This window comes from Diadema setosum, chromosome 15, assembly GCF_964275005.1.
Source record: "Diadema setosum chromosome 15, eeDiaSeto1, whole genome shotgun sequence".
NCBI classification, from domain to species: domain Eukaryota; kingdom Metazoa; phylum Echinodermata; class Echinoidea; order Diadematoida; family Diadematidae; genus Diadema; species Diadema setosum.
In genome coordinates this window covers 13,258,345-13,271,093 of record NC_092699.1, presented here as the reverse complement: position 1 = coordinate 13,271,093, position 12,749 = coordinate 13,258,345, and the positions used below count along the sequence as shown (strand labels likewise).

At 36.6% G+C, this 12,749-nt stretch overlaps 1 protein-coding gene across 1 annotated transcript in view; it reads right to left on the bottom strand.

The window, feature by feature from the left end:
• Positions 1–12,749, bottom strand: part of LOC140238545 (neprilysin-like) — a 63,493-nt gene that overhangs the window by 8,358 nt on the left and 42,386 nt on the right. The window contains exons 7-18 of the mRNA XM_072318448.1: positions 12,287–12,495; positions 11,554–11,616; positions 10,901–11,023; positions 10,358–10,444; positions 9,339–9,466; positions 7,654–7,747; positions 6,397–6,525; positions 5,686–5,784; positions 5,096–5,173; positions 4,331–4,493; positions 3,298–3,349; positions 2,058–2,125 (exon numbers count right to left, since the gene is read on the bottom strand). Of these exons, the coding sequence (XP_072174549.1) occupies positions 2,058–2,125; positions 3,298–3,349; positions 4,331–4,493; positions 5,096–5,173; positions 5,686–5,784; positions 6,397–6,525; positions 7,654–7,747; positions 9,339–9,466; positions 10,358–10,444; positions 10,901–11,023; positions 11,554–11,616; positions 12,287–12,495 (1,293 nt within the window). The remainder of the gene's footprint in view (positions 1–2,057; positions 2,126–3,297; positions 3,350–4,330; positions 4,494–5,095; positions 5,174–5,685; positions 5,785–6,396; positions 6,526–7,653; positions 7,748–9,338; positions 9,467–10,357; positions 10,445–10,900; positions 11,024–11,553; positions 11,617–12,286; positions 12,496–12,749) is intronic.

The following is a 12,749-nucleotide window of genomic DNA, read 5'->3' as shown; positions in this document are numbered from 1 at the left end:
CTTGATGCACTCGAATAAAATTGTAATCTATCCTTCAATAACAAATATTGTTTTTTTTTTTTGATAAACATTAATATTCGTCCGTATCAGAGGAAAAAGGTAGAAATTAAAGTGAGTGTTTTTTCATGCATGTTTATAATCAATAGCCACATGTCTATTTTCCTTATTTCTATTTATTAGTTCCTTTTTCCTTCAATGCGCATAGAGACATTAATCTATTTTTGTGATATGCGCCATATAAATATGGTTTATTATTATTATTATTATTATTTTATTTCAACGTATCCGGACATCAGAAAATATTCCAACCACAAGGTGGCGCTGTTTATACATGTTTTACGCACAGTTGGGCGGTGGAACTTCCAAACAGCAATTTACATCTTTTAACCTCTTATTTATCATTACTGCTTACAAACAAACAAATATACGTACTCGAACAAGAGGACAGTAACATCACCAGACCAAATATATTTGAACTATTTCAAACCTAAATTTTCAACAACAAAATAACTACCTCAAAAGGCAAATATTGTTAGTTGAATATAAAGGCTGCGGAAGGAGAGGGGTTGTCTCGAAAGACAAGTGTGTTTACTCTGGTGAGAAATCAATGGCATACTCTTGTACATTCAGATATAATTCTAGGGCTGATGATGTAATAACCCAGGGGATTGTATGTAATCAATGTAAATAATGTTACATTATATGCATGTTCCATACGTAAATACTAGAACGTTAGACCTAGATCTATCTGCCACTAGCGAACAGTGGTACATATTCCCGCATACAAGACCTATAAAAATATATAATAGCGGTCAAAATCTATTATAATATATCTTTCCTTTGTGGGGTAGAAACTCAGATGAAAAAAAGAAAAAAGAAGCGGCCCAGACCTTTGACAACTTGAAGATTCACTCTTTGTTGTGATAAAAATAACGCTGTAACTGCCAAAGTTATTGAAAAAGAAGAAGAAAAAACAGTTTCGGGTAAGTTTGTGTCTAACAAAATTGTATTCAGTCTCTTTAGGGCTATTCAGACGGTCGTTTGATTTGTAGCTTGCTGTGACAATGAAGACACTCGAACCACAGCGAGGTGCTCAGCTGGTAATCAATTCATTTATGTCAAATATTGTGTTTGGAACTGAATACCACCTGGATGGGCCTTAATGGTCGTCTTTATCAACAAAAAAAGGGGGGTAGAAAGCTATTGTAGCGCATTCATTCATTAGCATGCAGGCGTGTAAATAAAAAAAAAAATGCCAATACCAATACCAATTCTCGAGGAATCTTATGGCCCGAATCTATAGGAATCTTATGGCCCGAATTCACGAAGGTGGTACAATTGAAACCATGGTTTAAACCATGGACAATTTGTATGGAGCACCAAGTGTCGCATGGCCTATTTCGTAACGAAATAGGCCGAAATTACTGATTTCGTAACGAAATAGGCCATGCGACACTTGGCGCTCCATACAAATTGTCCATGGTTTAAACAATGGTTTCAATTGTACCACCTTCGTGTATTCGGTCCAAGTTACAATGCTTGTGTGTGTGCGTGTGTGTGTGTGAGAGAGAGAGAGAGTTTGTACTTAAATTATTTATACTTTATGCCAGAAACAAGAAGAGATCATTAAATTTTCCCCACAATTTTGTGTTTTTTAAGCAAGTTAAAAAAAAAAAGTGGATGCATATAAACGTGTATGTCAGAAAACCTAATTCAGTGGAATCGTATTCATGTTATTTGTAGCTGCCTGTCAAACCGTATCATTCATATTATGCATGATGTAGAATGCCGTATATTGTACCAGAATGTTATGTATGTGTATAGGCGAATGATATCTATTAAAAAAAAAAAAAAGCACACACACACACACACACACACACACAAACAAACACACACAAACACACACTCATCTGCTCTTTCTCCCCCCCCCCCATACACACATTAAATAGAATCATTAGATGTGTTTTCTAAAGCATTACTTCATGAAATCTTTAGCACGGCTATCTTAAAGATAGCTTGCCATGACTGTAGAGCCATGAAACCCGAGGAACACTGACCTCTGTCGTCGAAACCATGTGTCAGCTCGTGGCCAATCACGACACCGATTCCGCCGTAGTTCATCGATCTAAAACCAAACACGCGAACCCACACACGAAATTAGAGGGTGGGGGTATGAGAGTTTTCAAAAACGGACACAGTTCATTATTTCGAAGGTTCGATATTCCGAAGGAGGTTGATCTAAAGATGAAAAGGGGGTTCGTTATTCCGGAGGTTGGTTAATTAAATGCAAAAAAACAAAAATGAAATAGGTCCCGTTTAATATTCCGAAGATTCGTTAATGACAAAATGAAATAAGGCTCGTAGTTCTAAAGGTTTGTTGGCATGTAACTTCTTTTGATTTTCGGAATAACGAACTCCACCCTCAAAGGAAAAAATCCCCTTCAGAATTTTATTAATGTCATGAAAAAAAAAAATCCTGACAGAACAGTGAAACAAATTATCAAAATGGGATAAGAAATAAGAAAATTATGACATTCTGAATTTTCAAAATTTCTCGGAAAACACTTCTTGACCAGTTGTTATGAATACTCAAATCACCAAGATGATGATATCATGTTCTCATATATTATTTCATATTCATTTCATATACAGAAATACTTTCATTAGAAGAAATAATTACATTTACATTGGTATTTCGGCACAATACGCCTGAATGACTCTATTCTTTACATCCTCTTTTCTCGATTTTCTATGAAACTGCATGTCCTATAACTCTCTCTTATTTCAGTCCCTATTTCAATGGATTAGGATGGTTTAATTGAACAACTTATGTCTCATTTTAAAGCTTAAAATTTACTTTTTTAAACTATGAAAAAAAGGGAAACTCATTTTGGCCTACCTTTTGTGTGTTTTTGACCTGGGCCCTGTTTTATGAAGAGTTAAAATTTATTATCAATTTGATTTCAACTGTAAGTCTATGGCAGGTTGTGTGGTAAGGGCATTTAAAATCGATTTTATCTTTTCACGGTGTGCCCGACGGTAGGAGTTGTTAAAAAGGTTTAACTTTCACTTCTCCTAATCTTGTTAATATATATTTTCCTATCTCTGATTCTTCCTTTTAAGACTGGTAAATCAGAGAAAAAAAAACAGAACAAACTTCCTCCCCCCCCCCCACAAAAAGGGAGACAAACAACTAACGCTTCAACATACAGATAAACAGATTTTAATGTCCTATTTTACGAGTGATTATGTATAACATATTGTGGCCAGAAATATATATTGTCCTTGGCAACTCACCTCGAGTACTCGCGACTAAAGTATGGCGGTTGTAAAATTGCCGCGGGAAATGCTGAAATTCGAATTGATATTAAACAAATTTAGAATCACTCTCCTGTCCTCAACTATCTTGACAGCAAATTGACATACACAGAAAAACACACAAACATACAACAGAATTGTCAGATACCTAATACTTGGCAAGTCTGGTGGATTTTACAACATCTTTTCCTCTTATTAGTATTCGCTTAAGCACATTGTTCATAAATATTATTATCATTATTATTATTCACAACAGTGCAAGCTGAACGAGGTTTTTAGAGGAATTATAATATTTTCCCTTCTAATTTTTCCTCTAAAAATTGATGCATTTCTATGAAAATGATCACCATGAACATCCCAAAATACTCGATCTTTAATACTCATCATGATCATTCTATTTTGACTCTTGCGAGGATATAATATTTACAAATGATATCTACAGCGTCTCTCATTTATGTACGTTTATTCTAAAAATGATTTCGGATATATTGTAATTCGTAAGTAATGGTGCTGATATTCACCTTGTGTATACCTTAAAGGGATCATATAGTTTTGGTTGAGACCTAACTTCAGGTTTCTAACAATTTTTGGTGAGATAATGAGAAACCTCTTATGAAGAGCATGTAATTTCAAGAGGAAGTCAACATTTAATAAAAATTGGTTTTTAAATGGCTGAGATACCAAAAACAGAGCGATCTTAAAAGGTGGGACCCAGCTTTTATTACGACCGCTTTGTTTTACTTTGTGTTTGGATATCTCAGCCATTTCAAAACCGATTTTCCATAAATTAATTTGCATTCCTCTCAGAATGGTAATGTTCTATACTACTTCACAAGAGGTTTCTTGGTATCTCGCAAAAAGTTAAAGGCCCAATCTTCGTCTCCACCAATACTGGGTTAACCATTTGCAGTGTTTCAAAAAGTCTCAGTTGTGATGACGATTATGATAATAATAATATTTTCAGTAACAGGAGAGCAAAATTTAAAACAAATATCACCAGTCAAATACTCACTGATTTGGTTGCTCTGGTAGTAGTAATAGGCGTTGACCACCACCGGTGTGGTTGACCAGCCGTACCGATCGACACTGTCGTTTAGCTTGGCAAACGATCGCCTGGCGTGGTCTGACCAAACTTGAAGAGCATTATCAAAATGCACATCTGTCCTTATGTCGATCTGTTCGAAGAAGAGATATTACCCTTATTATTATAGCAGAAGGATACAGTGTCTATACTGTTCATATTCTAATTTCACTCGACTCGATGTACATTCGATATGATTCACGAAAGATTTAGAGTAGATTATGCTACTCCATGATTTTGTGGCAATGACTTTGTATTTGTAAGAAAAAAAAAAGAGATATTTTGGAGGAAACAAGATCGATTTCCTTCCCCTGCTTTATTCAAAAAAATGGTGAAAAGATGTTCAAGTCATTGTATTAGAAGATAAACCAACGCTATGTAGTAAAGAGCATTCCTGTAAGTGAATGTTTTGTCATGTTAGGTATAAGTGCTTTGAACAGCACGACACGACAGTAACAGTCTAATGCCGGACTGATCTTATCATTCTATTTTGAATGCATTGTAGTTGCGTCACTGAGTTAATTATAAATATAATCAATGCTGAAAAAAAAAAAGTTATTACACGCGTAAAAACCTCTTGACTTTCGCACCCTATAGACACAAATGTCCAATATAACAAAAGCAAGAGGCGATACATTTGAAACATAATGCGAAAGAATAATGACACATATGTCGTGGGGTTTGATGATTACTTACGTTAACGTACATGGAGTCGAGATAAGTGTAGTTTAGTAATTTCTCATCGTATCCAATCTGCTCACGGACAGCGTGTGCCTGAATGAAAGAGAATATATAAAATATTCAACATGCCTTTAGGAATTCAGGTAGCATTTCTTTGTAATCTTAAAGTTGAATTTCGAATTGAATCGAATTGAGTTAAATTTGCGAATTCTAAACAATCAGTACCTCTTTACAGACGAACAGCCTTGACACGTCGATGGACCAAAAAGTGCAACATGGTAAGAATAATGGCATAAAAGATCCGCCTGTTTTATATGGGAATAGGATTAAATATATCAAGACTTCCTTTCTTTTATTCATAGTATGTATAATAATAATAATAAAAATGATAATAATAATGATAATAATGATAATAATAATAATAATAATAACAATGATAACAATTATTATTATTATTATTATTATTAATATAACAATAATAATAATTATAATAATAGTAATGATAACACATATTAACAATAATGATGATAATGATGATCATAATCATGATAACAATAATAATAATGAAAATAATAACTTAATAAAGAAAGTTATTGTAACTATACCTTTTCTATGGCGATCTGCTTCGTGTCTTCGTCCATCCATTCTGTGCTATTCAGAATTTGGTATAAAGTTTTCCGTAGATGCTTGATCATCTCGAACGCCTGCATCAATAGAGGAGACAACCTCATTATCACAATCAGTGTCGGATCCGGGGGGGGGGGGGGGGGCGCACCGGGCGCGCGCCCCTTCTTTATTTGTTGTTTAACCAAAAGAAATAAAAATTGATATGAGATGAAACCCGGAAGGGGCACCAAAAATATTGTTTTGCGCCCCTCCTCCCCCCCCCCCTCCCCTTTACGGAATTCCTGGATCTGCCCCTGATAATATCGTCTTCTTTTTGGGAAGGAAGAAGTGAGACATGTAACAAAAACATATCTAATGATTTCGTAGTGATGACAGTGACACGGGGAGTGACTGTGTTTTCTATATCGGCCTGTGACTGAGAGCAGAAACAATATTCTTGACGAGTTAACTCAACATTGTTTGATAGACTTAGTTGCCTTTTAAGGGCATATAACTAATATTGGAGTGTTTTTTTAATTGCTTAGAATAAAAAAAAGGGAAAATAATAATGCACCACGTTGAGGACCAATTTATATACATCATTAATTGTTGATATCTTTCAAAGAGTACAACCATTTTCTTCTTCTCCTTTTTTTCAGAGAGAGCAGATTTCCGGTTCTGTTATACTATATATAACTAGTGGTGCTCACCGTATTCTTGCTTTCCTCGTCAAAATGATCTTGGATGAATAGCACCCCCAACGCCCGACCCATGAACAGGTTTGTGGAGTGGATGCACTGTTTCCATCGGGCAGGCTGCTTCTGCTCCCCAGTCACCACCTGGTCCGTCGAGGGAAATCGTTTTCGAAGAGAAAACACAGAAACAAAGACAACACAATCAATTGAAAAGTTTCCAAAAGGTGCTAAATCCACTTTTGGTGGTTAGTATTCTAGTTCACATGCTTATTTATGTTTTCATGCAATGATTTTATGTCCCATGATAGTACCCCATAATGGCCCGAATTCACGAAGGTAGTACAAATGAAACCATGGTTTAAACCATGGACAAAAACCATGGAGCGCCAAGTGTCGAATGGAATATTTCGTAACGAAATCAGTCATTTCGTCGATGAAATGATTGTTTAGTAACGAAATGACAACATTTTGTAACTAAATGAACGTTTCGTCCACGAAATGACCAATTTCGTAACGAAATACATGTATACACTTGGCGCTCCATGGTTTTTGTCCACGGTTTAAACCATGGTTTCATTTGTAAAACCTTCGTGAATTCGGGCCACTATGTTTACTCTGTGGGACTACTCAAAATCAAAACATTTGTGTTATGATAATGACCCAAAAGTCTTCTGTCTATCTTGTGAATTGGTGTACCGATAGTGAACACGCATCATCAGTCACTTAGAAGTCAGACCATGTGTACCTGCTTTCAGTACCAGGAACACTGATCGACATTGATGAGGCTCTTGTCACTAAATGGAACATCTTAGTCTCCATCGTTTTTAGTCTAGATCCACGCTTAAAAATTAGGAGCTAATGACGCCTGAACAATCACAATATAAGGGGCTCTGGAAAGACTTCTGCGCTTGTAATATACGCACTGACGTAACAACCCTGGGTATATGAATTTTCATTCTTATCGATATCTCTTCAGTACAGCAACAGAAATAAGCATTGCAGCCGTAATAAAGAAATATATTAGGTCTACATGAGCTCTTTAAAAAAACAACAACAACTTTTTTTGTGTTCGTCACCTATCCCTGTCTTCTTGTTGCTGCTGCTTTAAAGAAAAGAAGAGAGAGAGGAAAAAGTAGGACCCTATTAACCAAATAATTTGCCCCAGACAATACGGACATAAAATCAAACTTCTGCTCTCATACTTCTTCTCTGTGATGTCTTCTACTCTCTTAAAACAATACAAAACTTGCAACTAAGATGATGGGACTGTACCTTTTGGAATGCGTGTTTAATTGACCTGGCTCTGTTACTCATTTGGTCCACTGTACGCATGACTGTCCGCCATATGACATAGTTTGCGATCGTCCTGTATACAAAAAGAAAAAGATGAAAAAAAAAATGAAACTTTGATCACCACAAATCATATGACACGATATAAACAGCAATGTGCATAATCATGGCCGGCGGGGGCCCACTCCTGGGTTTTTTGAGCTAGTAAGCAAAAAAAAAAAAAAAAAAAAAAAGGACAGATACAGAAGGTGATCCGAGAGGATACTCGGATCACCTAAAAAAAAAAAAAAAAAAAAAAAAAAAAAGGGCCTCCAACGCAACTTCTGGTGCCACTTCCGGGTTTCTTCAGCTGACAAGCAACCCCCCCCCCCCAAAAAAAAAAGGTTTCTATCTCTTTCATTCCCTTTCTATTGCCACTTACGCACTTTCGGGGTAAAAAGTGGGGGGGGTGGGGGTGGTAAAGAAAAATTGAAGTGTGAGCGCGGTAAGGTTATGTTTTTTGTACTGAAGACCTTTTTTGTTTTGTTTTGTTTTGTTTTGTTTGGTTTTGTTTTGCTCGTCAGCTGAAGAAAGCCGGAAGTGGCACCAGAAGTTGCAGCCTTTTTTTTTTTTTTTGCTTGTTAGCTCAAGAAACCGAGAAGTGCCCCCCCCCCCCCACTTTCGAAAACATTCCGCCGGCGGTGATAATAGTACATACATTTGAACATCAAGCTTTTATGCTATGCATTTCTGTGTCAAATAGACACACCGCACACATAATCATGAACAGCTTAATTCTAAGAATTGTACTTCGCGTCATATTAAAAAGGAACAAGGAAACAAAAGTTAATTCATATAAGATATTTGACCATAAGCTGCATGCTGACATTGAAGGGTGCAGTGCAAAGTAACAGAAGGGGGAGTATTGATCCTAGTGACATGTGTCGAAGATTCGCTGGTTTCTGGTGAACCACGCCCTATTTTTTCTTTTTTTATTGGACGAGTGCATGTGATATTAAATTGGACCTAATGAATTCAAGAACGAGTGCGTCAACCTTGTCAGGATTGTGCGCTTAAAGAAAAAAAAAGAGAATCAACATGGTGCATCGGAAACCAACAGTGGAAATACTTATCCAGATAACTGCTGATATCAGAATTGCCTATATTTGGTTTCATTTCAGTATTGGGGGAATTCTCTCTCTCTCTCTCTCTTTCTCTCTCTCTCTCTCTCTCTCTTAAAAAGTGTAAACATTCAAAAAGCTTTCATCGGTGGATGATGATAACATAACAGCAAAGAGAAAGTCCACAAAAGTGGATGAAAGCTCGCCAACAAAAGTCGCTATACTGTCAATGACTGTAAAGGTTGGCAGAAAATGAAATAACCACATGACGAAAGTATAAGCATAAGAAATTTGGTCATTTGAAGAGCTACAATGTAGCTTCCAAAAGGCGCTAAATCCATCATATTTCAATTTTTGGAGCAAGCTCTTCATTTCCTGGCTAGTTACAACTTTGTTGAGAGCGGTAAAAATGCTTAACAATCACTACTCAATCCATTATTTCTTATTAAAATAATATAATAATAAGATTAAAGATGCTTGAAGATGCTTGTTGGGTGTATACGTATACGTATGTGTATAAGGATGGCTTGGTGAATGGGGGGGGGGGGGTCTTATCTGTCAGCTCACCGATTTGGAGTTTCTGATAGTATTCTCTGAAGTCCAGCGACGTAAGGAGGTGAGAAGATGACCAATTCCATTGAATCGTTGACGTGCGTCGTGTTCATCACCAGACGAAAATATCGATCCCAGTCAATCTGTTAATTAGATGCATGGAATACAGATATTAAAATGATCTGCAACGTCCAGTAAACACAGAGTGATCAAGCTAGGCGAGTGTAGAAGTGAATGATTAGGATCAACAAACAATAATCGTTTAATAATTGCTAACTGAACGATTCAGTAAGTGTAGCAACGTAAAACGTGAAAAGTAGCTCTTATTCAATGTTCCAAGGTGAGATCACACACTTGTAGAGTGCGCGATCGTACCTGGAAACACCTACCCTGAATTATCTGAAACTAACAACAGGTAACATTATTTTCTTGCATTCAGGGTCAGGAGCCTATTTGCCATGACAACTGAAAAAAAAATGTCGACTCATGGTAAAGTAAGCAACAGTTGTCTAGCATAACGAAAAAGCACTTGACTTCCCTCTTTCAGACAGCAGGAGGAATTATATAACCCTTACATACGTCAGCATACGTCATGGAAATGTTTACTTTTTGTTTTAAAAAAACAAATTTCTGTTGAGTTTCTGTTTATTTTCTTTAAGTCATTCTTCATATGTGACGTCACAAACAGTAGTAGGCTTTCATCTAGCGATGGCTGCAACAACACTTTAAAAGTTCATAACTTTTAAACGAATTGTCTGACTTTCTGCAAACTCTCACTGATATATTCTACTAATACTGCTGCTTTTACTCAATCGACAGATATAGATGGGTTTCATTCTTCTTTAAGTGCCACTTTAAGAATTAAGAGAAAAACAAACAAACAAAGAGTGATGGAGCTATAAATACATGATGATGTATATAGATAAATCTAGAGAGAGACAGAATAGATTCACACATACATACTGTAAGTACAAGCATGCATACATTGGCCTATAAACGGAGAAATAGATTAAAAACAAAAGATTTGAACTTACAATCGGAACCTCTTTTTTAAGCTGTGCCACGGTCTTCTTGTAACTTTTTGTTCTAGCCATGCGATTCTCTGCTGTAGATAACGAGATCTGGAGAATAAAGATATAATTTTACACGTTCTCCTTTATTTGGTTAATACAAGTTTCAATAATCTGAGATAAAAAAACAAACAAAATAAAACATGTGCTTTAATTTTTCCGAGTTCAGAATAATAACATGGATCAGGAAATTTAGTATTAAATAAAAGAGCAAAAAAACAAACAAAAACACCAACACACACACACACATATTTATTATCATCAGAATCTTCGCTTTGGATTTTCATTTACAGTATGTTCATACAGCTACCCGTTTATCCGTTATCAACTGTGGAGTTGATAATATCAGGTGAGTAGCAAAAGGTTATTTTACCATCGACTACTTTTTTTTCGGTACAGATGAGTGCGAAAACTCGCCGTCTGCTAAATTATAGCATTACATGATACATTATATGTGGCTTCACTAAGAGAAAAGGGAGATACGACTATTCAAACCGGATGTCTCACATTTGCCATTTTTGTCTCGAACTTGAGGACGTCCTGCATCTGGCTTCGGATGTCGTCCTTGTCCGTGCCTCCCCGGAGCTCGAAGGCCATATCGACCATGAACTCCTCGTATGCTTTCAAGCCCTGTTAAAGAAACGATAGAACGCTCGATAAGTACGTCCACTTAGATTTTAAGGAGAATTCCTTCCTGATATCCCAATGCTTTGTATGAAATCAAAGAAATCAGAAAAGCAGATCAGTGAAAATTTGGTAGAAGTAGACACACACACAAAAAAACAACAAGAACGGTTAAAACTAAGAAAGCAAGAGACATTGACAACTGTGTGCAACAAAGATGTTGAGCAGCCTGTTTGTTCATACACACAAAAGCCCCCACACATTTTCATTTTTGTCACTAGAAAAGTTTCACCAGATCTTTCCTTGATTATGATAAGAGTCATAAAATTTTAGTGTCCTGTACAATTTCTGTCTGTGGCAAAATACCTGAAAAAATTAAAATGTGCAAAAAACAAATGGAAAGCTGCTTAACACCTACAATTGTACATCACACAGAGTTGGCAATTTTTCTCAATTTTCACGCTTTAATTCCTCTAGTTTTATGTTAAGTTTTAATTTTGCCTTTTGTATAATGATACAATATAACCATGACTAACCGCTGGTGAGTAGGACTGAAGAAAATAGTCTCGATTCTCCAGACCCAGTTTCGGTTGATCAAGCTGTGGGTAAAAAAGAAAAGAAAAGAAAAGAAAATGAAGATGAATACGGAAAGAAAATGGGTAATTACCGAGAACAAGAACATGGGGTGCTTTACAGTTGCTATGTTTCAGTGGTATAAGAAATGAACATTAAGTTAATTAAAAATTAGGGAAACGAAATGACTTTCACAAAAAAATGCGGTACAACTTCATGTTCACATTGATTTTGTACTTTGCAAAATCAGCAGAACAGAGTGGTGGATGCTCCATCCAAATTTGACATGAAATATGTGGAGTTACGGAATTCACGCGCTTTCATTATGTTTTAACAGGGTGGGACTATGTTGTCACTTCAGCATTTTTTCCTTGATGTGCATTCCAATGTCTTTTGTTAAACATTTCAGTACTTTAGCGATGATTGACAGATGATGTCATCTCAAGAATATTAATATTGATTGGTTTGGAAGGATTTTTTGTGGGCGTTCCCAAGTAATCTGAAGAAAAATAGAAGAAAAAATTGTTAAAAATATATGGAATGTTTATGGAATCAACACTAATCAACATGCATTTGGATTTCAGGGCCCCTTTAAAGGAATAAGACCGTCATGCATTGTGCGAAACAGTTTTCTCTGTACAACTACAACTCAAGGTTCACAAAAACTCATACAGGGCTACAGATGCTAGTCCCTACCGAATTGATGTATCTTGTAGAATCCGTGGGGTCCATTACAATTCTGTTCGCGAAGATAAAATTCCGGTCGGTCTTCAGTCGTGCTTTGGCCAGAACGTCTGCGAGGCGCCACGAACTGGCGTCGAAGCTACCATCCTCCAGCACGGGCCAGCCATGGAGATATCTGATTAACGCCCTCAACGGTTCGTGTCCGACATCCGTCAACGCGCCTGTGACGACGAACAGGGGGGCGTTTCATCAACGAGTTCGTCGGAGGTTTTCACCGACAAATTTGCTATCAGCCAATCAGACGCAAGGATTTACACTGACAACTGTTAAAAGCTAATGAAATCCTTGCGTCTGATTGGCTGATAGCAAATTTGTCGGTGAAAACTCTGACGAACTCGTTGATGAAACGCCCCCCAGATGTTAGTAAAACGAAAGCTATACAAACGCACATGCTGAAAACAGCCATCAAACACAC